The sequence below is a fragment of the Dermochelys coriacea genome, chromosome 4 (assembly GCF_009764565.3).
Source record: "Dermochelys coriacea isolate rDerCor1 chromosome 4, rDerCor1.pri.v4, whole genome shotgun sequence".
Taxonomy (NCBI): Eukaryota; Metazoa; Chordata; order Testudines; family Dermochelyidae; genus Dermochelys; species Dermochelys coriacea.
In genome coordinates, this window is record NC_050071.1 from 41,986,746 (window position 1) to 42,013,120 (window position 26,375).

Here is a 26,375-nt window from a genome sequence, read left to right on the forward strand (position 1 = left end):
GGCACTGCAGCACTGATCCTTAATTTCATTTGTGGACCTATTTTACTTTTAAATATGCTGTATAGATTTGTAACCATCATTTTTATGTGGGGAGGTACACTGAGATCACTCAAAATATAAAGATTATTTAGAATTGTCATCAGATGTGAAATCCTGTTCTCTGGCTGCTGCTTAATGATTCTCTCTATATTATTGATACATGAAACCCAAAGACCACAGCCTATCTTCTCCTTCTCTTCCCCTCTCCCCATATAAGCTATTTAAACAGGTAGTGAAGAAGGGTAACAATGGGTATGTTGTTTAAATTAATGGTAAGAGCAGGAAGTTAGGGGTCCTGGATTCTGTACTAGTACTAGTTTCTGCTACTAAAACTCTGACATCGGGTAAGTCACTTAGGGCTTATCTACACTGCCCCACAGTTTGGACTACAGGGATATGAATAGCAGTACGCACCAAAGTGCTGTGCCGTAACTCCCCCATTTGGACGCTGCAGGTGCAAATTAAACATTTCTTAGTTTTCTATGAACTAGGAATCTTTTAGTTTCTCTCATCCAGTTTTCTTTCTGGAAACTTTGTGAACCATTTTGACTAGAAATAGGTTACTTGATTTTAATCAACTTATGTAAAAAGTACTTCTGGGACTAGAAGACCTAAATTTATTTTGATTGGCATATTTCTAATTGGATTGAAATTCCCATGATTTTTTCCATCAAATTCCAATTTCAAACTAATAAAACTGAGAGGTATTGGCCAGTCCACTGATTCTTGTATTAGCACAAAGTACTACTGTGACAAATTGCTGGACTAAGATGTAAAGGCTGGAAATCATACGAGATGTGCTGAATCAGGGGCGATTGTAGCTTGGCTAGGACTTGTTTTCTCATTTTAGTTCCCATTTAGTTGTGGATATGGCCACACACAGAGGAGACCATCAGATCTGTGATGTTTTGTTTGGGTTGTGGGAAATAGTAGCTAATTAGTGGGTGATACTTTTCTACTATTGGCCAAATATTGTATGATAGTGGGAGTGAAGAGAGAAGGGCAGTGGAGAATCTATATCTTCCCTCCCCCAGTGTTAAAAGCCCATGTGAATTACAAACATGTTTTTGTATGGGTTTTTTTAATTGGGAGGGGAAAATAGAGAGGAGAGGGGCATTGTTACTGGGCTTTGTATTTTGGTACACAATACTTTTATCGGGTCACAGAAGTGTAACTTTAATACGAACTAAAACAAATATGTTTATCTTTTCAACAGCTACAATCTTGTCTTGTGGATGGATTATCTACCTCACTTATTATAATTCCCGAAATGTAGGACTCATTTTAACATTGGTTCTGAACAGATTATATAAACATGGCTACATCCATATTGGTAAGTTGTGGTTACTGTAATATGGCTACATGTGAATCTAATCATTATTTTTGATTTTGTAGTTCATCCTAACATGACTTATTAAAAACTACAGGGTGCATCTTAAGTGTTTCTGTTTACTAAAGTAATTTTCAAAATAACAGAATAGTTGATTTCAACAAACACGTTTTTTCAACAAAAAAGTATTTGATATATAACTCAGGATGTTTCTTAATGTAGATTAAAAAAAACTAATCCCAGTAAATTCCTGTTTTGAAATTCCTCATGATTTATGGTCAATTCAGGTTGATTACAAAAATTATAAAACCCAAAGGTACCATATTTTCATTTGTTAAAGAAATCACGTTATCTTCCCCTCTCTTTCTAAAGCTACACATCATAATGCCCATTCTTCCAACTGAAGAAAACTGGCTTGGGCTCACTCTGGAGTCCATCAGTGCTCTTTGTGAATCAACCAGATAAATTGTTGCTGACTGATAAGAGGATTTTTTTTTTTTTCCTTCTCCCACCCTTGGGGCTGAGCGCACTGTCTCTGCAGTGCAGCTAGCTACTGCAAATCCAGAGCAAAGGAGTGGACTGCAATCTCAAGCTCTTATTTTGTGTATGATGGTGCATTGTATTATTAATAAACTGGCGGATTAGCTAATCCAATTAATTCTTATTGGGACAGTAATATTTAGAATTTATACTGGTAAGGAACTTTGTCAAAACCCATTAACTCTCCTTTATTTTTTAAGTTTAAAAACATTTTTATGGAATAATCCAGGTCAGTACAAATCACTTGGGTGCTCGCCCACATTACAATAATATATACGATGCTGAGTCATGTAAGGTTTTATCCCACAGTCTGATCCTGATTGTCCTTTTTAATTTTCTATCTCCACTTCAATCTCCCAGGCTTCGCTCTCTCTGCTACTCGGAATAACTTGTCTTTTTAATCTTGGACTTGTTCTACAGCTACTGATTGTATATACAATGAAAATAGAAGCTAGAAAAATTGTATTAATCTACTGATGATTTAAGGAATCTGAGATCCAAAAATTCCAAACCATGTTCAAATCCAATACTTACTATGACCTGTAGAAACTTCAGCACATGTTAGATGAAGTATTTGGTATATATTCTGTATTTTTAAAAACAAACAAACAAACTATGCAATGAAATTTGTATTAAGGGAAAGCAACTGGAGATAGCTACGCAAAATATGTGGTGGTCTTTATTAACTTTCGCAATCAACATCATCATGGATGTTGGATCCCACTAGTCCCATTTCTGGACTAGCTGTGATTGGTTTGTGGATGTCATTTTAACACAAATAAGGTTTTTTATGCCTACTTTGCTTAACTTCTTGCTTCTAAGCAAGGTTAAAAAGGATTGGGGAGAATATATGGCCCATCACCACCCTGCTTTGTTGCAAAGGAAATTGAGCCATGCTGTTATGTCTGCTTTCTTGTTAACTCCTCTGTCCCCCCAAATGTTCAGATCTTCAGATGAGACTGCTAGACTTGAAGGCCCAGGCCTGAAGGCTGCTAGATTTACTACCACTAGAAACTTGTGTGTATTTTATGGTGAATCTTAACTTTGTCTCATCTTCCAATTATTTAACTTAACTATACAATCTGTAGTAACCAGTGATATTGATACATACCTTACATGTACAAAATAGTCATTCCATGACTTTCCTCACTTAATGATATAGGCCTACATTTTTAGAAGCGATTAGTGGTTTTTAGTTGCCCAACCTGAGACATCCTAAAGATGTTTGATATTTCAGAAAGTTCTGAGTCCTCTACTCTCTCTGAAAGTCATCTATAAGGTCAAAAACCCAGGCACCCAGAATCACAAGTAAACCTGTTTCAAGAATCAGTTGTTCCCATTCAGAAAAAGAAATTAAACAGACAAAAGCCTTATATGAAGTCTTTCTTTTAAAATAGGTTCCTTTTCATTCTCTGTCCTGTCCGGAAAAGTCATGGTTCGTGAAATCTATTACATTACAGAAGATATGTCTATCAGGTACTTGTTTCTAAAAGAATTACTGTTACGGTTCTTTAAAATATATTTTTCTTCCCTGTTGGTAAGACTACATTAAGATCTTTAACATGAAACTGATTCTCGTTGATAGATATGGGGCCAAATTGATTCCCTCTTACAATTACATAACCCCATTAACCCCTTTTCCACTGTTGTTGCATTGTAAGTTGAAAAGTTCCAGTATCTCATATAAAAATCTAATAAAAATAGACTATATTAAGAGTGCTTTTCAGAATATAACAGAAAATTCTATTCCCTAATGTCTCTCACTTCATTGCACTCTGATTTAAGTTTTTTATAAAACTGTAAAAAGTAAAACTTTGAAAGTCCAAGTTCTAGTAAAATATTTGGAAGATCTATTTTAGCCAAGCAACTTGCACTTAATTTTTTTCATAAATTTTAATAATTACATGAAATGTAGAGCAGAGGATGTTTTGGTAATTCTTTCAGCCAGAGGTCCAAAGCATTAAGAAGGAAACAAATAAGGGATTCTGAAAGTGAGGGTTTTTGTTACACTTGTGCATCTGCATAACATAAAGATTGGGCGTTAGTTATTTGAATCTATTATTGTAATGCTGTTCATACAGTTTTAAGAAGGGAATCTTTCTACAATGTTTAAGGCAGTTTTTCAAGCTGCTGTACATAAAAGATCTATAATCTGTGTTCTTAAATTCCTATTTATGTAATTTATCCAATGTAGAATCCAAGATGGATTTATTATATTTCGCTGGTGGAAAATGTACAATCCAAAGCAGAAACAACATGGTAAGTTTCATCATCATGTTTCAAAGTTTGAATTGAGTTTTAGAAATATGATCTCTTGGCATTGTTTTAGTCACTGGCTTTCTTTTGAAAGTATTTAAATTTATCATAGAGAGGTGATGTCTTTAGGTCATGGTGAGACAAACAGGTGGTGATAAGGAAGATAACACTGCTGTTGCCTTTGTAGTACCAGTTCTCTGGATAAACAGGGAACTTCCATTGTAGGGATGTTCATCTGGCTCTTCCAAGTAATAACTGCCTGTAAAAAAACGGAAGGGAGAAAAAGTTGTTGAACTTTCTTTCGAGATGTCAGCAAGTCTTGCAAGTTTTTTAATGAATAGTATTAAAATCAAGTTCTCCTTACTGTAAAGGCAGATGACTTCTCTCAATTATTCAATTAAGTGGAGACAATAGTACATAATTTTAAAAGGTGAAATACGTGTAACCTGTTGAGTTTACAAATTTACTTATTGACTGCAGGGTTTTCTCATGGGAGTTCAGATTGCCCTGCTTTTCATATTCCCATATCTAGCATTTTAATCATGTTTCCTCACTGGCTCAGGTGATTCAACAAATGCAGCTGGAGAGTACTACAAAACTTAGAATGTTTCTATTGGAACTTCTTTGGCTGAATTATGCACCACCGTTTTTGAACACTTGTACAGAAAATAGCAAACGTTACGAACAGTGGCTCTTTTTCTGGCATTTTTGAAAGAAGACTGTTGATGTATCAAAATAACCTTAAGGAAATAGTATTCATTAAGTGATTTTGATTTGCCCTTTAGAAAGAAAACTAAGCTGCTGCCTTTTTTTTAATTTATTCACGGTTGCTTTAGCAGAGCTGCTCTTTTTTTTTCCCCTCTTTTCTTCTTCTCAAAAAACAAACTCCTTCACCAGTTTGGCATATTTCACCTTTAAAATATGCTGACTACCTGACTAAATTGCAGAAGGCCAATAGCGCATTACATTTAAAAATCTTTTTATTTTTGTTCTCGTGTAATTTGTTCTGGTGGCAGTTTGTCACCCAGATCGGTCTGGAAACCTGGTCTCGGTCTGGAGCCAGGCATGATTGCTGCATCGGTTTGTTCAAAGCAATAAAGTGAAAAAGAAATAGAGCTTAAGTGCTCCTGAAGGAAAATGTCTATGTACTACAACGCTTCTAAAAATGAAAAGTGAACGACCAGGAGCTTATATATCTTTATTTAAAAAAGAACAGAAATTCTAAATTCTGTGTTCCTTCTGGAAAAAAATTCCCTGCATTTGTAAGGATTTAAATGTAACCAGGGAAGGCCAATCTCTTAATGGAGCTCCATTGGAGCTCTTAAGTTCCCTAGGGCTTTCCTTCCATCATAATGTAGATATCTGTGAAGCTCATAAGCTCCTCAGACTTCCCATTATGTTGAGGAGGTTATGGTCCTTCTGCCTTCTCAATAAACTTCAAGTCAACAGTATTCTATTACCCTGTGACCCCAGGTTTCATACATTCATTCGTACTCCCAGATCCACATCAGCCTCCTTGCTGACTCCTAAAATCAACAGGTTTCAGAGTAGCAGCTGTGTTAGTCTTCATATACATAGAGAACATGAAACAATGGGTGTTACCATACACACAGTAACGAGAATGACCAGGTAAGGTGAGCTATTCGTTACAGTGTGTACGGTAACACCCATTGTTTCATGTTCCTTATGTATATAAATCTCCCCACTGTGTTTTCCACTGAATGCATGCGATGAAGTGAGCTCCAGCTCACAAAAGCTTATGCTCAAATAAATTTGTTAGTTTCTAAGGTGCCACAAGTACTCCTTTTCTTTTTGCTAAAATCAACAGAGGCTGCTACGTACCTTTCATAGAGCTTGAGGTTGGAAGGGACCATCTGGTCTGACCTGTAATATCATGGGCCATTAAGTTTCACCCTGATCTCTCATTGAGCCCAATGACTTTAGTATCCCAAGGCGTGAAATGCTTTAGTCTAATTAAACTGTTGTGCACCATCAGGTTTATCTCGGTATATCTCACCTATCTCCTGCCCCTCATTGCTGTGGAAGGAGAGCAACCCCCCTGCTTTCCCAAGTCTCTGCCAATCTGACCTGAGAGAAAATTCCTTATCAACCCCAAATCTGGTGATTAAGTATGTGAGCAAGTACGTCAGCCAGGCATTTAAGAAAGAGGATTTTTTGTAACTATTTAAAGCATTGGTCCATTCCATATGGTATCCCATCTTCGGCTGCAGCCAATTTCTGATTCTTCAGAGGAAGATGAAACATCCCTCCCACTCTCACCCCTTGAATATGTTGTGCCAATTGGGCACTGGGGGGGGAAAAATTCCTTCCTGACTTCTGCAGGAAACTGGCTGAAGCTCTGAAGCATGAGATTTGGTTTCAGTCATTGTCTTAATACAGAGCTGCAAGTATTATAAGCATATTGAGGGTAAAACAGGCAATCCTGTTCTCCCCATGACCCACAAAGGAAGGGGATGAGCAAGAGGATTCACAGATTTCAAGGCCAGAAGGGACCACCATGACCATCCAGCCTGACCCCTCCCCCCCCGCCTCCCTCTCCCATGCATACAGGCTGTAGAATTTCTCTCAGAAGCTAGATTAAAGTGCATCTTTTAGAAAGATATCTAATCAAATCTTAAAGGTTCCAAGTGATGGTGAGTCCAGAACCTTTCCTCTTAAGCTGTTCCAATGTTTGTTTACCCTCTCTTGGAAATTGCATTTTCTTTCAAGGTTGAATTTGTTTAACTTCAACTTCCAGCCATTGGATCTTATGTCTTTTGTCGGCAAGACTGAAAAGCGCCTCTCTCCGCCACAGACAGCTTTTCCATGTTTAAATACCTAGACGGGGCATCATAGATCAGTGTTCACGTCAGTTCCCATCAGTACCCGGCCCGAGCCAGAGAAGCTAATGATCCAACCAGCAGACCAAATTTGGAGATGAATCCTGGTCATGTGCCACCTGAGGCACATTACGCATACGTGAAGAAGTACCTAGACCAGGGGTGGGCAAACTTTTTGGCCCAAGGGCCACATCTGGGTATAAAAATTGTATGGCGAATTCTCACAAAATTGGGGGTTGGGGTGCGGGAGGGGGGTGAGGGCCCCTGCTGAGGGTGCGGGCTCTGGGGTGGGGCCAGAAATGAGGAGTTCAGGGTGTGGGAGAGGGCTCCGGGCTGGGACTGAGGGGTTCAGAGGGTGGGAGGTGGCTCTCGGCTGAGGCAAGGAGTTGGGGTGCGGAGGGGTGTGAGGGCTCTGGCTGGGGGTGTGGGCTCTGGGGTGGGGCTGGGGATGAGGGGTTTGGGGTGCAGGACGGTGCACCAGGCTGGGACGGAGGGGTTTGGAGGGAGGGAGGGGGTCAGGGCTGGGGCTGGGGTGCAGGGGTTTAGGGCTCCAGCTGGGGTGCAGGCTCTGGGGTGGAAAGCCCCCAACCCCACTCCCCGGTGGGAGTTTGAGGGCCGGATAAAAGGTCTGAAGGGCTGGACATGGCCTGTGGGCCGTAGTTTTCCCACCCCGACCTAAACACAAGTCATCTCTCAACCTTCTCTTTGATAAGCGGCATACCTTAGAGTCTACATTAAGCCCATGGTTTCTGCTGATCTTCTAAGGTCTATCACAAGACTGGACTTCAGAAGATACATAGGGAAGCATAGATGGAAGAGCCTGTAGCAGCAGGGGCAGGCTGGGGGAATAAAGGAGTGGATTTATACAGCTTGGCTAAGGAGTTGTCAGCCATGCAAACTCAATAGAGGGTTTTCTTCTCCCTGGCTCTCAGCACTATGCATCAGCTCTGCAAGGTATCCTGTTCCATGCCACTGCATGCCTGCCATGAATATTAAAGCTTGTGTTTTTTATGAAGAGGAGATTTCCAGACAAACTCTGATAAAACAGAGATAGGGCTGCAATTTTGTTTTGGTACCGCAGTACCAGTCTCTGTGTGTGTGTGTGTGTGTGTGTGTGTGTGTGTGTGTGTGTTGGGGTGGGAAAGTGAACTTTACAAGAATACTGTAAAATATATATATATTTTTAAATTCGAAACCAAACTCTTGAAGGGATGGAAAAATCAGTGAGACACTGCCACTGTTGATGGGAGGTACAAATTGGAATGTAGAGTAGGTTGGATTTATGGGTAGAGTGGGCTGGGTACAACAGTAAGTCAGTGGTATGGTTTGCTGAATAATATGTATATGAAATACAAGATATGGGCTGGGGGAGGAGGAAACAGTTAATGAAAGGAGTGATGTGAGCACTGCATATCTTTTATTAGAGTTGTACTGGCAAACCACTAAAATGGGCTGTTGAGGTCAAGGTTCAAGGAATAATTACATCTTTTACTTAAATAATCTTAACCATCAAGTGCTCTGATAAAACTACGACAGGTGTTAATGAACATTTTCTTTAGAACTTATTCTAATTTTCACTTTCCATAGAATATATAGGAGCATGGAAAAACATAATGGAATGGAGCATGGAAGCATTATATAAAGCTGAAGTAATAAAGAAAACAAGTCTGATAACTTTTTTTGAGACCTACTGAAATTATTACATAATTGACCAAAATGCATATCTAAAGGGTTTAGTAAGCCATCGAGGACTAAAGTAAAAGTTGGAGTAGAGTCAGTGTCTGTGGTTTATAAAGTGTTATATAAATATGCTTTAATAGAAGTAAAATATTAGTAACGTAATCCACTAAAACTTCAGAATGCTTCTCTTCCCCCTCCGCCCAATAAACTTTCTTGTATCACTACTTCTTAGAGGGAACATTAATTCTTTCAATCTGTTACTTGCAAAAGGAAAGACTTGCCATTATCAAGTGTACAACTATCAGAAATTTCTCATTTTGAGATTTTATTGAAGACATTTTGTTCAGGTTTGTGTTTTTTTTTAAAACCCTTTTGGTATGACCTGCATAGTACAATCCATTTGCCGTGATGTCAGTGTGCATTGTACTAGGTAGTACAATGATACCCATGTCAAGCGAATTATCTGAGAAGCCAAGTGGCTTTTAATGATACCTTGAGTGCTGTGATGGATGATTACTTTGCGTTTGTATCGCCACTCGGGAGTAGTTATTGCATTTTTGTGCAATCTGATCCAGGATCCAGTTCAGTGTGTGAGTGTATGGGTCCTGTTGTTACCTAAAATAGTGGTTACAGAATGAGAAGTAGAGCAGTATATCTTATGTGGTACACACCTAAAATCTTTGTTTGTGTCTCTTAACACAATTACCATCTGTCTGATTAAGAAACAATCTTAGACCATGGTGAGAAGGGATACCTCTTTCTTTTTTTGTGGGGGGGGCACTTTTTTTGTTTTGTTTTGTTTTTAATCACCAACCCATACCTCCTGAATGTAGTCAAGAGTTATAAATGTTTCATAATCCCAACTGCTCTGGGTTACCAGAAACCAATACAATTCCCACTCATACTGGTGGTAGTAAAGTGACTCTGCCACTATGAAGAAGGTCTAGTTGCATCTGATCCCACTAAAGCACTAAACTAAAGCACTCCTTTGTGTTCTGAGCCTAGGATTTCTTAAACACACCCCCTCTGCTCCCCAACTCCCCTTCAGTTAGGTCACTTGCTGACTTTCTCAATTACAGAAAAGGTAGTGATGGTTGGGAATAGATTTTAAACAATTATTAATGATCATTCTTCATTTTAAACATGATGAGGAATATCTCTTCTGTAACTGACTACTGATGAATTGCTAAACTTTGAGGAACTGTTAATACTGTATCACCTGAACAAGTGTGGTGATATGACTGTTAATAGTAATAATCAGTTATATAAAGAAATAATTTGTTTTAAGCCCTGAGGAAGCCAGAACCTTTTTTTTTCATCTTACTTTTCAATTAAAATTGATAACATTACTTAAGAGTGTAGTGTAGTGTTTATTCCTCTTTAACACTATGATGATCAAAATGTTTCATATTTCTTAGTTACTTGTTTTCTCTAAAAATATTTTGGAGCAGAGTATTGATGTGTGAAAAAGAGGACAAAACGTCTTCCTTCACACTTGGAAAAAACCCCAAAAGCCTGTAAAAATAATTACCTATTTTAAGCCTCTCTCTTTTTTAATAAAGGAATTACAATTCAAGTCATTCAATTAATGAAGTCTAATGGCTGCCTCAAGGAATGTATTAGCTATAAAATTAACTTTTGTATATTCTTGATAATGAAGATCTCCCAGGTGAGCTATTGTCTACTCCAATTTTTTTGTGCATAATTCATCTGAACCTCTGTGATTTGCTACAGCTAATTAATTAACTTCTTATTAAGCACACTTTATTTCCTTACTTATTTGTGTAAAACCAAGTCAGTACAATCACTCTGTATTTCTTAAAATAATGTGACTTGCATTGAAAAAGCCTGGGAAACTAACTCAAGTTATGGAGGGATGGGAGAAAACTCAGCAGGAGTGATAAAGGATGGAATGTTGGCTTTTATTTGTAGGTAAATATGTAACTCTTGTGGATGGAAGTAATGGTTAGGGAACAAAAGCTATTTAACACAGAGATTTGAATTGCATCAGTTTCCCTCAGTCCATAATTTAGACAAATAAACTAAGTGGTATTTCAGAGCAGCTCAGGTCTCTTGAGTAAATATGTAATGGGGACACTTTTTTTTTTTTTGGCGCAACTAAGTAATTATGGGGAAATTATGTGGGTTTTTTATGTAATTAGATCATGCTGTTACATAATTGTGTCGAGCTATCTGTAGCAGAAGTAAGTCAAGGCATGCCACTCAAATGTTCTATATGGAATCATATAATTAAATATTCCTGTTGTTTTTAACTGTCAGAGTCAATTCCATATTACAGACTAATATTCTACAGATTTTAAGTGTGCCCAAATGTCCAGATATTTGTGAGTTTGATCATTTGCGATTTAGTGCTTAATTTAATTTAATAATCCAAAATCGTTAGGTGTTTTACAGAAGATTAGAAAGTTAAGATTCCTGTCACAAGAAGTTTACAATCCACAGTTTAGACTTGAATGAGGGTGGCAAGGAAGGTGGGATTGATGAAGAAAGAAAGTTACAGCAAATGGTAATGAGGTTTAGGCATGTGCATACTTAATGGTTCAGTTTGGTTTTTATTATATAAAGATGGAGAAATAGAATAGTGTGCACTATAGAACTGTACTTCATAAAGTGTGACTGTTCGCCAGTTCTAGAGGTTGAAGTTTATCTAGAGGTGTATTTATCCACAGAAGAGGTGCAAAAAGGTAGTGAAACTGCTAGCTTTCTCACACTTTGTGTCCACTGTATGTGAAAGCTTACAAGGAAGGACCACTTTCAGAAGGCAGAACACAGTTCAGTCTTCATGGCTGATGCAGTCCTTGCAGCGTTGCCATTTAAGCTTTTTTGTGTGTGCAATGGGAGTTATTGTGAGATGTAACATTTTCTTACCTTTGTACCTGAGAAACCATGAGATTAGTAATCACTTTTGGTTACTCTTGCTTATATGAGTCGAGTCGAAAGAATAGTAAATATGGCAGGCGACCAGCTTGGCTTAATGGTGAAATCCTAGCGGATCTTAAACATAAAAAAGAAGCTTACAAGAAGTGGAAGGTTGGACATATGACCAGGGAAGAGTATAAAAATATTGCTCGGGCATGTAGGAAAGATATCAGGAGGGCCAAATCGCACCTGGAGCTGCAGCTAGCAAGAGATGTCAAGAGTAACAAGAAGGGTTTCTTCAGGTATGTTGGCAACAAGAAGAAAGCCAAGGAAAGTGTGGGCCCCTTACTGAATGAGGGAGGCAAGCTAGTGACAGAGGATGTGGAAAAAGCTAATGTACTCAATGCTTTTTTTGCCTCTGTTTTCACTAACAAGGTCAGCTCCCAGACTGCTGTGCTGGGCATCACAAAATGGGGAAGAGATGGCCAGCCCTCTGTAGAGATAGAGGTGGTTAGGGACTATTTAGAAAAGCTGGACGTGCACAAGTCCATGGGGCCGGACGAATTGCATCCGAGAGTGCTGAGGGAATTGGCGGCTGTGATTGCAGAGCCCTTGGCCATTATCTTTGAAAACTCGTGGCGAACGGGGGAAGTCCCGGATGACTGGAAAAAGGCTAATGTAGTGCCCATCTTTAAAAAAGGGAAGAAGGAGGATCCTGGGAACTACAGGCCGGTCAGCCTCACCTCAGTCCCTGGAAAAATCATGGAGCAGGTCCTCAAAGAATCAATCCTGAAGCACTTAGAGGAGAGGAAAGTGATCAGGAACAGTCAGCATGGATTCACCAAGGGAAGGTCATGCCTGACTAATCTAATCGCCTTTTATGATGAGATTACTGGTTCTGTGGATGAAGGGAAAGCAGTGGATGTATTGTTTCTTGACTTTAGCAAAGCTTTTGACACGGTCTCCCACAGCATTCTTGTCAGCAAGTTAAGGAAGTATGGGCTGGATGAATGCACTATAAGGTGGGTAGAAAGCTGGCTAGATTGTCGGGCTCAACGGGTAGTGATCAATGGCTCCATGTCTAGTTGGCAGCCGGTGTCAAGTGGAGTGCCCCAGGGGTCGGTCCTGGGGCCCGTTTTGTTCAATATCTTCATAAATGATCTGGAGGATGGTGTGGATTGCACTCTCAGCAAATTTGCGGATGATACTAAACTGGGAGGAGTGGTAGATACGCTGGAGGGGAGGGATAGGATACAGAAGGACCTAGACAAATTGGAAGATTGGGCCAAAAGAAATCTAATGAGGTTCAATAAGGATAAGTGCAGGGTCCTGCACTTAGGATGGAAGAATCCAATGCACCGCTACAGACTAGGGACCGAATGGCTCGGCAGCAGTTCTGCGGAAAAGGACCTAGGGGTGACAGTGGACGAGAAGCTGGATATGAGTCAGCAGTGTGCCCTTGTTGCCAAGAAGGCCAATGGCATTTTGGGATGTATAAGTAGGGGCATAGCGAGCAGATCGAGGGACGTGATCGTTCCCCTCTATTCGACACTGGTGAGGCCTCATCTGGAGTACTGTGTCCAGTTTTGGGCCCCACACTACAAGAAGGATGTGGATAAATTGGAAAGAGTACAGCGAAGGGCAACAAAAATGATTAGGGGTCTAGAGCACATGACTTATGAGGAGAGGCTGAGGGAGCTGGGATTGTTTAGTCTGCAGAAGAGAAGAATGAGGGGGGATTTGATAGCTGCTTTCAACTACCTGAAAGGGGGTTTCAAAGAGGATGGCTCTAGACTGTTCTCAATGGTAGCAGATGACAGAACGAGGAGTAATGGTCTCAAGTTGCAATGGGGGAGGTTTAGATTGGATATTAGGAAAAACTTTTTCACTAAGAGGGTGGTGAAACACTGGAATGCGTTACCTAGGGAGGTGGTAGAATCTCCTTCCTTAGAGGTTTTTAAGGTCAGGCTTGACAAAGCCCTGGCTGGGATGATTTAACTGGGACTTGGTCCTGCTTTGAGCAGGGGGTTGGACTAGATGACCTTCTGGGGTCCCTTCCAACCCTGATATTCTATGATTCTATGATTCTATTCACCCTTGGATTGTAACCTAGCAGTGAAATGCTCTCTGAAAGTTTTGTACAGAGATCTTGCCTATCACGTGTCATATTTGTTTTATTTTTGAATGGTAAAGTTACAAATTCTTAAACAAAACAAAAAAGAAAAAACCCTCAAAAACGGCCAACACCCAACCTGGTTGATTAGAGCACAAGTTAGCAGCTTTAGTGGCATGAGGTATAATTAAGAGTGTCTCAGTAATTCCTATTAAACTTGTTTACAAAAGTGGCTACTTTGACTAACATGTGCCAGTGCTTAGGTATATTAAGTAATTGCTTAAAGTAAATCTATTTTCTGTAATCAAGAACTAATCCTGTATATAATTGGGTAAAATTCTAGCATCATATCTGTTTAAAAAGAGGTTTTATACCAGTTGCTTTTCACATGCTATCAGATCATTGTGGATAATTGGACAACTGGATAATGGTCTGGAAGTCAAGTTTTGTTCCTGGGTCTACCACTGACTTGCTGTGTGACCTTGGGCAAGCCACATACTCTGTGCTTTTCTTATAGTCTGATATACTTCCTTTTTTCATAGGGGTGGTATGTTCAATTAGCATTTGTAAAATGCTTTGAGTTCTTTGGGTGAAAGAGTATACAGATATAAAGTACTACCTGGAAAGGATTTAAAATCTGTACATTTCCAACATTTCAGAGTTTTCAGCTAAACTTAAATTTTCAAGTATTATCTTTCTGCTCATCCTTTAGAATGTTTTTTTCCTATAATTTAAAGATAAATTCCAAAACTGGGTTCAAATGTTGAGTCACACTGCTGACTCATATCCAGCTTCTCATCCACTGTAATCCCCAAGTCCTTTTCTGCAGAACTGCTGCTTAGCCAGTCGGTCCCCACCCTGTAGTGGCGCATGGGATTCTTCCTTCCTAAGTGCAGATCTCTGCACTTGTCTTTGTTAAACCTCATCAGATTTCTTTTGGCCCAGTCTTCTAATTTGTCTAGGTCTCTCTGTATCCTATCCCTACCCTCCAGCATATCTGTCCCTCTCCCCACAATTTAGTGTCATCTATGAACTTGCTGAGGTTGCAATTATCATCATCATCATCCAGATAATTAATAAAGATGTTGAACAAAACTGGCCCCAGGACCGACCCCTGGGGCACTCCACTTGATACCGGCTGCCAACTAGACATAGAACTATTGATCGCTACTCGTTGAGCCCGACAATCTAGCCAGCTTTCTATCCACCTTACAGTCCATTCATCTAATCCATACTTTTTTAACTTGCTGGCAAGAATACTGTGGGAGACAGTATCAAAAGCTTTGCTAAAGTCAAGATGTATCACATCCACCGCTTTCCCTATATCCACAGAGCCGGTTATCTCATCATAGAAGGCAATCAGGTTGGTCAGGCATGACTTGCCCTTGGTGAATCAATGTTTATTGTTCCTGATCACCTTCCTCTCCTCCAAGTGCTTCAAAATGGATTCCTTGAGGCTCAGTGATTTTTTTCCGGGGACTTAGTGAGGCTGACGGGTCTGTAGTTCCTTGGGTTTTCTTTCTTCCCCTCTAAAAATATGGGTACTGTATTTGCCTTTTTCCAGTTGTCCAGACCTCCCCTGATCGCCCTGAACTTTCAGAGATAATGGCCAATGGCTCTGCAATCACATCAGCCAACTCCCTCAGTACTCTTGGATGCATTAGATCCAGACCCATGGACTTGTGCATGTTCAGCCTTTCTAAATAGTCCTTAACCTGTTCTTTCACCACAGAAGGCTGCTCACCTCCTCCCCATAGTGTGTTGCCCAGTGCAGCAATGTGGGAGCTGACCTTGTCTGTGAAGACTGAGGCAAAAAAGCATTGAGTACTTCAGCTTTTGTCACATCATGTGTCACTAGGTTGCCTCCCCCATTCAGTAAGGGTCCCACACTTTCCCTGACAACCTTCTTGTTGCTAACATACCTATAGAAACCCTTCTTGTTACCCTTCACATCCCTTACTAGCTACAACACCAATTGTACCTTGGCATTCTTGATTACACCCCTGCATGCTCTAGCAATATTTTTATACTCTTCCCTAGTCATCTGTCAAAATTTCCACTTCTCATAAGCTTCCTTTTTGAGTTTAAGCTCACCGAAGATTTCACTGTTAAGCCAAGCTGGTCGCCTACCATATTTGCTATTCTTTCTGCACATTGGGATGATTTGTTCCTGTGCCCTCAATAAGTCTTCTTTAAAATACAGCCAGCTCTCCTGTACTCCTTTCCCCCTCATAATAGCCTCCCAGGGGATCCTGCCCATCAGTTCCCTAAGGTAATCAAAGTCTGCTTTTCTGAAGTCCAGGGTCCATATTTTGCTAGTCCTCTTTCTTCCTTTCTCTGGAACTTCCTAAATGGAGAAGTTCCAGGCCTTTGGACAGTTGATTCTTGGCCAAGTCACTTTAATTTTTATAAAAAGTTCTCTTTGGTGATTTCTCTCAATTTAATAATCACTAAAAATGACATGTCACGGGTAGTGTAAAGATGCTCACTCTGTGACAGGTTAACAGCCTGTTAAAATCAGTTCTCTGTTTATATTGCTCTATAATTCTCAAAACCAAAGCTCACGGTTGTAATTATTATTTTATAGTCTCTGATATTTACATGCAAGGATTTGTAAACCTGTTAAAATTTCCTAAATAAATACATAGTTAAAAAAATTCTCTTTGGTAAGATTGGGCTTGCCCTTTCTAAGGCCTTGTCTGAACTAAACTTATTTTCCTAAAATTTCTCTTTGCTTCTGTCATGACTTAGCTCCATCAATAGTACCAACAGTCAGACTATATATAATAATATAGTCATCTGCTGCCATTTTAACCAACATGTTGCCTGAAGCTACTGTCAGCAGATTGGTGTACACTGGTTAAAACACTAGTGGCTTCTATGCTAACACTTCCTCTGGGATGGCCGTGGTTGGAAACTTTTTAAGGGAGGAAAAAGCTAGTGTACTACCTGCGACATACATGCGGTGGGGGCAAGGGGGACAGATAACACACATTAACAGCACAAGTTTACAATAAAAACCCCAACCTTCTGCATCACTTCAAATACGTGGCATGTGATCTGCAAGTCACTATACATCCTGCTTTTTTATATACACTCCTACCAATTTGCTATCTCTTCAACTTAACGCTTTTTATGAGTTAGATCCCATGAAAATAAATTGGTTTTAATTTTTTATATTGAAAGCATGTGATAAGAGCATGATAGATCACCTAAAAGGCTTTCAGACAATTTCACCATAGAGTACCAGATCACAACGTTCAGCAACATACATGAAAATGTGTAGTGAGAAGATAGTTTTCTCTGTATGCTCATTCAATTCTTGTCATCTGCTGATGCAGCCAACGTAGTAACCATTTTGGTGTTGACTTTTTTCATGTAAGAACTCGAGTGAGGTGATAAATTTATTTTCTGTAAGCCATTGAATATGGTATAAACTTTGGATCATTGTGTCCCACATAGGAGTCAAAAAGTTGAGTAAAGAAATAAAGCTCTGAAGTATGCTTAGTAATGAAGAAATCACTCGTAATGGCAATATTGTACTATTTAGTTTGCTTATTGCATATTGCATACTTGACTCTGCAATTTGGGGAAGCATCACCATTGAAATTGTAATATACTGAATTAATATTAAAATGTGCATGTTTAATACTGGACTTTGGCATATTATGTCTTCTACTTTGTAATGACTAATTTAGTAACCTACTTAAACAACTTTGTGTAATGTAAATTCTATATTTTTTTTTCTATAATAGCTTGGCAAAAGTCAAAATATTGTCACTGTTAGAAACTAAATCAGGGTCCTTTTTGCATATTCAACAAATTTTGTGAAGAAATTTTTGTTGTGCATTGTCAGGATTTATCTTTTTATATGTACTTCAATATTTGTTTTCTGCAATGTACAGTTCATTTTCCAAACTATTTTTGCACTTTTGAAGAATTTGCTTGAATTATGGAGAGGAACTGCTGAATAGAATCAGAAGTATTTTCCTTTTCCTCTTGTACTTTATAGATCCAAAAGCAGAAACTAGACTGTATATCATGATGAATGACTTTGAATTTCACGTCTACAACCGCTCTGCCCTTTATGGACAACTCCAGGAATTATTTGGTCTGGATCCAACAATAATTCCATCAAGAAAAGAGGATGAAAAAGCACAAGAAAATGGAAGAGACACAACACCCTCCAATCTCGAAAGGTAAAATATTACATCCCCCCCCACTTCAGTATTTAGTGAATGTTTGTCTATATCAAAATTCTGCCATACCTTTGAGTTTCAAGTCAGCACTATTTGCTTGGAAGAGGCCAACAGAGGAAATGAAAGGCAGTGTTGGGCAAGAAAAAAAATTGCCTTGATGTATGTTTGGGAATGTGCACAGCACTGGCCCTCATCTGCATAAAAGGATTTTATTCTTGAGGCTGACAATTCCAATGTTTCAATGGGTTATACTTATGGGAGATCAAGATTGTCCAGGATTAAATGGTACCTCAGGTAAACTGGGCCAGTTTCATGTTGGGTACTGAAAGAACCTAAATCTTGAATTTGACCTGGTATTCCATAGTGTGCTAGTGAAGAGAACAGAACACTGGGGTGGTGTACTCTCACCAGCCTGTGTTACTAAACAAATGGACTGTTCTATTCTAAACCAACTATCGCTCTTTTAAAGCTGATACTTTTGTCTGGTTTCATACAGATACAAGAAATTACAGTATTTAAGCCTGAAGGTTACATATGAATTGATCAGTGATTAAATCCAATCCAGGAGGAAGAGAAACAGTCTTTTTTCCAATCATAAATGGAAAAGTGCTCCCCCTCCCCCCCGGTTTCTGCCCAGTTGTTCTGTTGTGTGAGACACGAGGGAGGCAGTATTTGCTCCCTACCTCTTAGAATAGTCCAGCGGGACAGACCACAAATCTTGTTGATCTCCAGGAATAAGACCATGTAATTAGAAGCAGTTGGGTCACATTTCTGCATGGGAGGGAGAGTGTTGAGCAGGGGTGGGCAAACCTTTTGGCCCGAGGGCCACACTGGGGTTGCAAAACTGTATGGAGGGCCGGGTAGGGAAGGCTGTGCCTGGCCTCCGCCCCCTCCCACTTCCTGCCCCCTGACTTGCCCTCCTCAGAACCCCCCACCCATCCAACCCCTGCTGCTCCTTGTCCCCTGACAGCCCCCTCCTGGGACCCCCTACCCCTATCAACCCCCCGGAACCTCCTCCTCTACCTAACCCCCTCTGCTCCCTGTCCCTGGACTGCCCCGACCCCTCTCCACACCCCCGCCACCTGACAGGCCCTCTGGGACTCCCACGCCTATCCAACCCCCTCCCCCCCATTCTCCATCCCCTGATCGCCTCCACCCCATCCAACTGCCCCCTGACAGGCCCTCCCGGGACTCCCATACCTATCCAACTGCCCCCCTGATCCCTGTCCCCTGACTTCCCACTGGGACCTCTCGCCCCGGCCCCAGCCCCCTTACCATGCCTCTCAGAGCAGCATGTCTGGCAGCCATGCTGCCTGGCCAGAGCCAGACATGCTGCCACACTCCCTTGCAGGAGTGCACAGCCCTGCCGCCCAGAGCGCTGCCTGTGTGGCGGCGTGGCTGCGGGGGAGGGAGGACACCAGGGGAGGGGCCGGGGGCTCGCTTCCCCGGTGGGGAGCTCAAGGGCCGGGCAGGACGGTCCCGTGGGCCGTAGTTTGCCCACCTCTGGTATAGAGTGTATATATAGAAGGTCGTCTCCAGGCCTAGACCCTGGTAGCACAATCTGCATATAAGAGGTCTTAATTGCCTGAATATTTTCTGTTCAGCACTCATGTTCTTAAGTTTTGTTTTAGCAAGCTAATAGACAGGAGTGTTTTTGATAACTAATTATTTAAATATGTGTTTTAAAATGAGAACTTCCTTTTTCATGGGTGTTACAGCTCTCATTACATACTTTTAAATTGTAAAATTCTCCCATTTAAGATTTGCATAATTAAAAGGTAGAGTGGGAAATTAAAATTATAAGATAAATGGAATGCTGAGATGTCCTAATGTATAGGACACTAATTCTCTAGAAAAGTCAGTGTACAAAATCAGTTGAAACTTCAACAACCTTTAAGACAAAAACAAAAGAATATTCACATCTGTTGGCTTTTTCTTTCAGTTTAGAACAGCTAGAACTACTGCAGTACAAGACATTTCCAGGGGATTAATAGCATGAGGCTCTGAAGAAGGCCATTAACTCTTCCTAGTCGGTCACTTTTTTCTTCAGGCAGTGCTGTGCTGAAGTCGTCATGCCTTAAGTGAAAAATCTGACAGACAATAAACCATAATATCTAGTACAATGTGTGCAGTGCTAGAAGTAATGAGTAACTTCTCTTCCTTGCTGCTTAAGTTTGACTGTCATCAAGATTATCTTTAATATTTAAAAACAGGGTTTGATCTTCCTTTTAGATATGTGTGGTTATTTGTTGCATATCTCGTAAAATTTACTACTGCACATGTTTGTTAAACCATAGCATCTTTTAATGAGAGATCTGGTGATGACCCTTGTGTAGCAAAACAAAGACTGAGTCATGAAAGCTTTTAGTTCTGATTTTTCTTGTTTATGTCCATTAAATATATTTGAATACAGATTTGATTTTTTTTCTTTTAGTGTTAAAGTAAAAACAGAATCTCAAGACCCTTCCTCTTCATGGAGATCCCTTATTCCTGTAATTAAAGTCAATGTTAGCACAGTAAGTGACATATTCCGCATTTGGTGTGTAAATAAATAAATGCCTTTAAGTTGTAGAAACTTTAAAATTCACTCTTACAGTTGTGACTTCATTATTACCATAATTTAATTCTTTATTTCTGACATGCTTTTATTTGAATCATGAAGGTAGTTTCAATTGGCTTTTTATTTTATTTTATTTTATTTTTTTCAGCACAAATTCTGCTATCCTTATAAAAGCCCATTTACTCTGGATTTTCAACCACAGATTTTTGTGATTTTTTTTTTTTTTTTTTAAAGTATGAGACTAACAAATTAACTAGGTGGCTTATTTACTGAAATTTTTTATTTCCATGTCTTTTTAAAATCGGTGGATTTTTATGGTACCAGGTGAATTCAGAATAGTGCTCAACAGCTTCTGTGATATGTCATAGTATATTGTAAATTATCACAGAATCTGAAATTCTCGATTACCTATTGTTATACAATGATCAATTTTTTTTTGTAGTGCTGCTGTTTGAATGTAATTCAGCATTAATGATGTAGTATCTTCATACTCCTTCAAGGAGTCGCATGGGTCAGGGCTGCAGATTTGGACACATGGGGTAAAGTCCTGGTCCAATTGTGTATATCTACACTGGAATAAAAAACCTGTGGCACAGAGTCCCAGAACCTGGGTCAATTGACGAGGGCTTGTGGGGCTCAGGCTCACAGGGATAAAAATTGCAGTGTAGATGTTCAGGTTGGGCTGCAGCCTCGGTTCCAAACCCCACAAGGGCGAGAATCCCAGAGCCTGGGCTCCAGCCCAAGCCTGAATGTCTACACTGCCATTTTCAGCCCCATGTACCCAAGTCAACTGATTTGGGTCAGCCACAGCCATGCCACGAGTCTTTTATTGCAGATGTACCCACCGAAGTAAGTAGAAGTTTTGCCACCGCCTTCACTGTGGCTAAGATTTCACTCATAGTTTTTACTGGCATGGTAGACTGGTTAGTTACTCTGTGTAAGTAGTGTAAACTAAGCAATGCAAAATAAAGTAATTGATCTTTCTTTTAACTTAGGGTCGCTTGGCATTTGGGAATCATTATCAGCCACAAACACTCTGCATTAACTTTGATGATGCTTTCTTAACATACACCACGAAACCACCTTCAAGTCACCTTGACCAGTTTATGCACATTTTGAAGGGAAAACTGGAAAATGTCAGAGTTATGTTAGTTCCCAGTCCAAGATACGTTGGTCTTCAAACTGATGAGTAAGAGTTTTTATTTTTAAAAATCCAGATGAAATCTGACATTTTAGCCTGTTCTTTTGCTGTTGTTGTAGATTGACTTTAAAAAAAAAAAAGACTGCCTTTTGTTTCTGTTAGTATGGTCTTATTTTCTTCATGCCATTGTGTCTAGTTAGATACACCTTTGCCTCTAGAGAGACTTTGGACATCTGACATTTAACAGAGTAATATTTATAGAGAGACGTGCAAGAGTTACTGCTGTTTTGCTATGACCTTAGAACTCTTCTGTGCACTTTTTGCTATGTTTGATTAGTATCTCACATTAATTAAATAAATCCATGTTATTTCAATTAAGTTCTGCTACCAGCTGCTTGCTGCTAAAGCAGATGTCTGCAGCTGTAAGTTTTAGGACAAATACAGGCTGAGATGTTGACTTGCATATGGTCACTTTATATACAGTTATAGCTACTGAAAATAGTGAAAAATGTAAAATTATATGAAAAGCTGCACCATGTTAGTTATGGTAGGAAGTCAAAAAGTTTTGAGGAACATGATCTTAAGGAATCCTCAAGATTGTCAAACCCCAAACTAAACTACCTTTTAAATTTTTATTGCAATTCTATTTATCATCGGGGCTATTACTGAACTTCCTTAAATTTTAAAATAAGGGTTGTAATCTGACTGATTTAAGATGAGAAAAATGGTTACCTGATGATTTACCTGATACAGTGGTAAATGCAAATAAAATGTGGATCATATATGTAATGCAAGTTATTGATTCTTACACTTCTGCATGTCCTGCTCCTTGACTAGAACGCAGTTCTGAAAAAATTCTGAGCAGAGATGACAGGTAAAGGAAGGAAATTGCAAGCTGCATATGGTGCCTGGATACCATAGCAATGCGCACAGTATATGTGCCTAGATGGAAACAGTGCAATGTGCATACATTTTCACAGTGAAACAGTATGAACATGTAGACAGGCACAAAATTCTGTCTACTGTGACAAGCATCCGTAAGTAAATTTTTCTCAAGCAATATTTTATGTGCAAACAGACCCTTTAAGGCCAAGCTGTTTCATTTTCAGGTCTTAAAAATGTTGTTTGCTCAAAAGAAGGTAAATTCCATGTAATATCCCTGGAAAATAGTGTGTGTTTGTCTGGTCTTATTCTATATATGCTTAGTCATACATATACACACCATCCAGAATTTTCTGGAGAATGCCTCATTGAATTGAGGAGTAAATTTTTGAACTTCAGCAGGCTGGTCTTAGTTGAGGTAAGTGTAAGTTAAGAGTTTACTATCATACATAAGTCAGAGATAAGTTTGTCTTTTTAACTTTTGAAGATACAATATAAGATGTCCTTTTAATTTTAAAAAAAAGCTTCATCCTTTTTCTCTACTCTAGAACTAGAAATGCCAACGGTCCAGATTAAGGTGATTAGGTTTTTTTTGTTGAGCCATCAAAAACTAGAGAATGTTGGCATGAACTCCTTCCTGAGTTTTGCGCTACTTAGCTTGACACTGTCACTTAGAGCATTGCCATTCTGTAAATATTGTTTTATTTTTGTGTCTCGTGTTTGATTCCGGAAAAGACACATGGGCAAACAGGGAGTCTCATTGTGGAGGGATATGGAGATATGCCTTTTTGTATAGCTAACTGTATCCTAAATGTTCAGTTAATCCAACCCTAATTCTTGTCATGGGAACATTGTTTGAAAGCAATATTTTTCTCCAAAAAACCTTTTAAAAAGATGGAGTCCTTTAGACGTTCCTTCAGTATCCTTCTAGATCAGTACTGAAGCCTATGTAGCTAGGGATTGATACCCTAATCTAGTTAGATACCCTCACTGAAGATGAAAGTTTAAGGATTTTTAATACTCTTTAAACTAGTGCCTGATAGCCTCATCTCTTATTGGACTGATGCTCAACTAGTGATTCTTTTAGTGACTGCTCATTGCAATACTGTGAATATAATTATCAGGAAAGAACTATATTTCAGTTTATGGCTTGTTCTTTGTAGATCCCAGCCTGTTTGGAGAGGGTTTTATTTATTTTTTTAAAGCTGAAAATTTTTGACTTCATTTTAGCCTAGATTCATGAAAAAGAATGTCACAATGTACAGTGGTTCTGACTGAATTAAGAGTTTCTTGAAATACTAATTGTATGAAAGATGTGTTTGTTTTAGGATGGTTCATATTGTGGTGGGACCCTGGGGTAGAGTTAAGATAACTGCAACAATCGTAATTCAGCATTTCTGTACTTTCAAATGTTCAGGAGTTTGTGTAGCTTTAACTTTGAAATATTTGGCTTTCTGTCCTTGTATGTATTGACAACCTTGACTCCAAGAATGAATTATCTGTCTGCATTGTATGTGTATAATATATCTTTTGGTTTATAAAGTACTCCTGAGTGTGTGTGTGTGTGTGTGTGTGTGTATGAAACACGCACGTTCAGCCTTGCTGTTTCTAAGTATAGGAGAAGGCTGAGAAATTCCTCTGTGAGGGAGAATAAATAGAGAGTAGCTAACTTCAAATTCTCTCAGAAAATAACCAAGGAATTTTCTTCAGCTGGTACTGAAAATAAACTAACAAGATTAATGCAAAATAGGATTAACATATTCAAGTTATCAGCTTGTTCCCCTGTCTCCACTAAGGATCCTCCTTTGTTCCCTTTGGTTAAGTTAATGCAGCCTGACATCCAAAACTGCCTCCTCCCTGCAAAACTAATGGATACCTAGAGCTGGCTTGATATGGAAAAAGAGACTGTTCTGACTTGAGTAGCACTGTGAGTAGTGATCCTACAGGAAACTCAGCCACACTATTTCTATATGCAGGTGGCTACTTACCTGGCCTGAGTCAGCTACTGTGTTTGTCAACTCTCCTGCAACAGAACATCAGACTCTGGCAGGGCACGGGTGCAAAAGAGATCCTGTTTCATAGGGTATGTAAGCAGTGAGAGGAGAAAAGACATACTGAAAGTAAAAAAGAGAGGCAGAGAAAATCCAGGTGGATTCAGGAAGAACATGTAAAAACACAAATGGAGAAGAGAAAAAACAAGAAGGGAGGACTTGAACTTGCAGATGCAGGGAAGAAAATACAGGAAAGGGATAGGACAGAGAGCAAAGTAAAAAGAAACATAAATACAATCTTCTCCTGTGCTGCCGTTTATTGTAAGCTGTTCTGTTTTGTCTCCTGAAAATGGAACAGTGTAGAGGTGAAGGAGATGGGGATGGTGGTATTTTGCTTAAGTGGGAGAGAGGAGGAGTTGGCCCCTTCTCTTATTTATTCCTTCTGTTGGCTGGTATAGCTTTTCTATGTGCATCTCTTTGTCTCTCTTCTCTCCCCCCCCTTTCCACTTCAAATGGCTTTTATGGATTTGTCAGACATGAAGTTACTGGAATATGTGTGTCATTTTTTGGTAGACTTTTTTTTCTCAAGTGGGCACTTCTCAAAATTCTTAGTTTAATTATTTTGTTTAAGCTCAAGCTTAAAAGTGAAAACACTAAGATTGCAAAGTTAAATGCTCATTCAGAATATGCAAAAGTTTTAGTTTCACATGCCCCTTTATATGTATATGCATTACGGTAGTTCTGATTACACAAACATAATTTTCTCAAGCACATTTTTTTTTATAGCCTTAGATACATGTGTATACTACTGTGTTAGGGTTGTCAACTTTCTAATTGCACAAAACTGAATGCTCTTGCCCTGCTGCCTTCCCTGCCCCTTCTCTGAGGCTTCACTTCCTGCTCACTCCATCCCTCCTCCCTCTGTCACTTGCTCTCCCCCATCCTCACTTGCTCATTTTCACTAGGCTGGGGCAGAGGGTTGGGGTGCGGGCTCTGGGGTGGGGATGGGGATGAGGGGTTCGGGGTGTGGGCTCCGGGAGGGAATTTAGGTGTGGGAGAGGGCTCAGGGCTGGAGGTTGGGTGATGGTTAAGGGCTTTGGGAGGGAGTTTTGGTGCAGGAGGAGACTCAGGGCTGGGGCAAGGGGTTGGGGTATGGGAGGGGTTTCGGAGTGCAGGCTCTGGGTGGCGCCCACCTCAGCTGGCTCCCCGCAAGTGGCAACATGTTCCTCGACTCCTAGGCAGAGTCCATGGTTCCTGGCCAATGGGCACAGCGGAGACGGCACTTTGTGTGGGGCGGGGGCAGTATACAGAACCCTGTGGCTGCCTAATAGCCGAGGGACATGTTGCTGCTTCCAGAGAGCCATGCGGAACCAGGTAGGGAGCCTGTCAGCCCACACCAACTGGACTTTTAACAGCCCAGTCAGTGGTGCTGACTGGAGCTGCCAGAGTCCTTTTTCGACAGGGCGTTCCATCGAAAACTGGACACCTGGCAACTCTACTATGTGTGCCAGTTACAAATCTAGGAACATGAGAGCGCCACGGTAAACTATGCTTGTACAACGTACTTCAGTTTAAATAAACACAGAGAAATAATGAAAAATTGCTGGTATATATTGGCCACATGCCTGCAGCTAAATGACCTTCGCAGTTAACTTCATTCCTTGCATTTAGTCTAATTCATATGTGTGCACATCAAGTTCACTTTTTTGAGCCTACGTGGTGTGTTTGCGGAGGTTCTTTCTTGCAGATCTGGCAAAGAAGAGCGCTTATCTGTGCACTTCGGAAAATTCACTGTAGCGGATCTCCTTTAATAGCCACCTTAAGGGGAGCGAAGCATTCTGGTCTCAAGCCTGTGTGCACCTGAAACAGGAGGCCGTACATACTACATTCATCAGTGTGTGGCAAAGTGAGCCACACCTGCATG

At 40.0% G+C, this 26,375-nt stretch overlaps 1 protein-coding gene across 2 annotated transcripts in view; it reads left to right on the forward strand.

Moving 5' to 3' along the window:
• KIAA1109 (KIAA1109 ortholog) overlaps positions 1-26,375 on the forward strand; it is a 222,900-nt gene that overhangs the window by 25,185 nt on the left and 171,340 nt on the right. For both annotated transcript variants that reach the window (XM_038398596.2, XM_043513096.1), the window contains exons 4-9: positions 1,256-1,372; positions 3,307-3,385; positions 4,104-4,168; positions 17,691-17,877; positions 20,312-20,393; positions 21,433-21,626. In XM_038398596.2, coding sequence (XP_038254524.1) covers positions 1,256-1,372; positions 3,307-3,385; positions 4,104-4,168; positions 17,691-17,877; positions 20,312-20,393; positions 21,433-21,626 — 724 coding nt within the window. The remainder of the gene's footprint in view (positions 1-1,255; positions 1,373-3,306; positions 3,386-4,103; positions 4,169-17,690; positions 17,878-20,311; positions 20,394-21,432; positions 21,627-26,375) is intronic.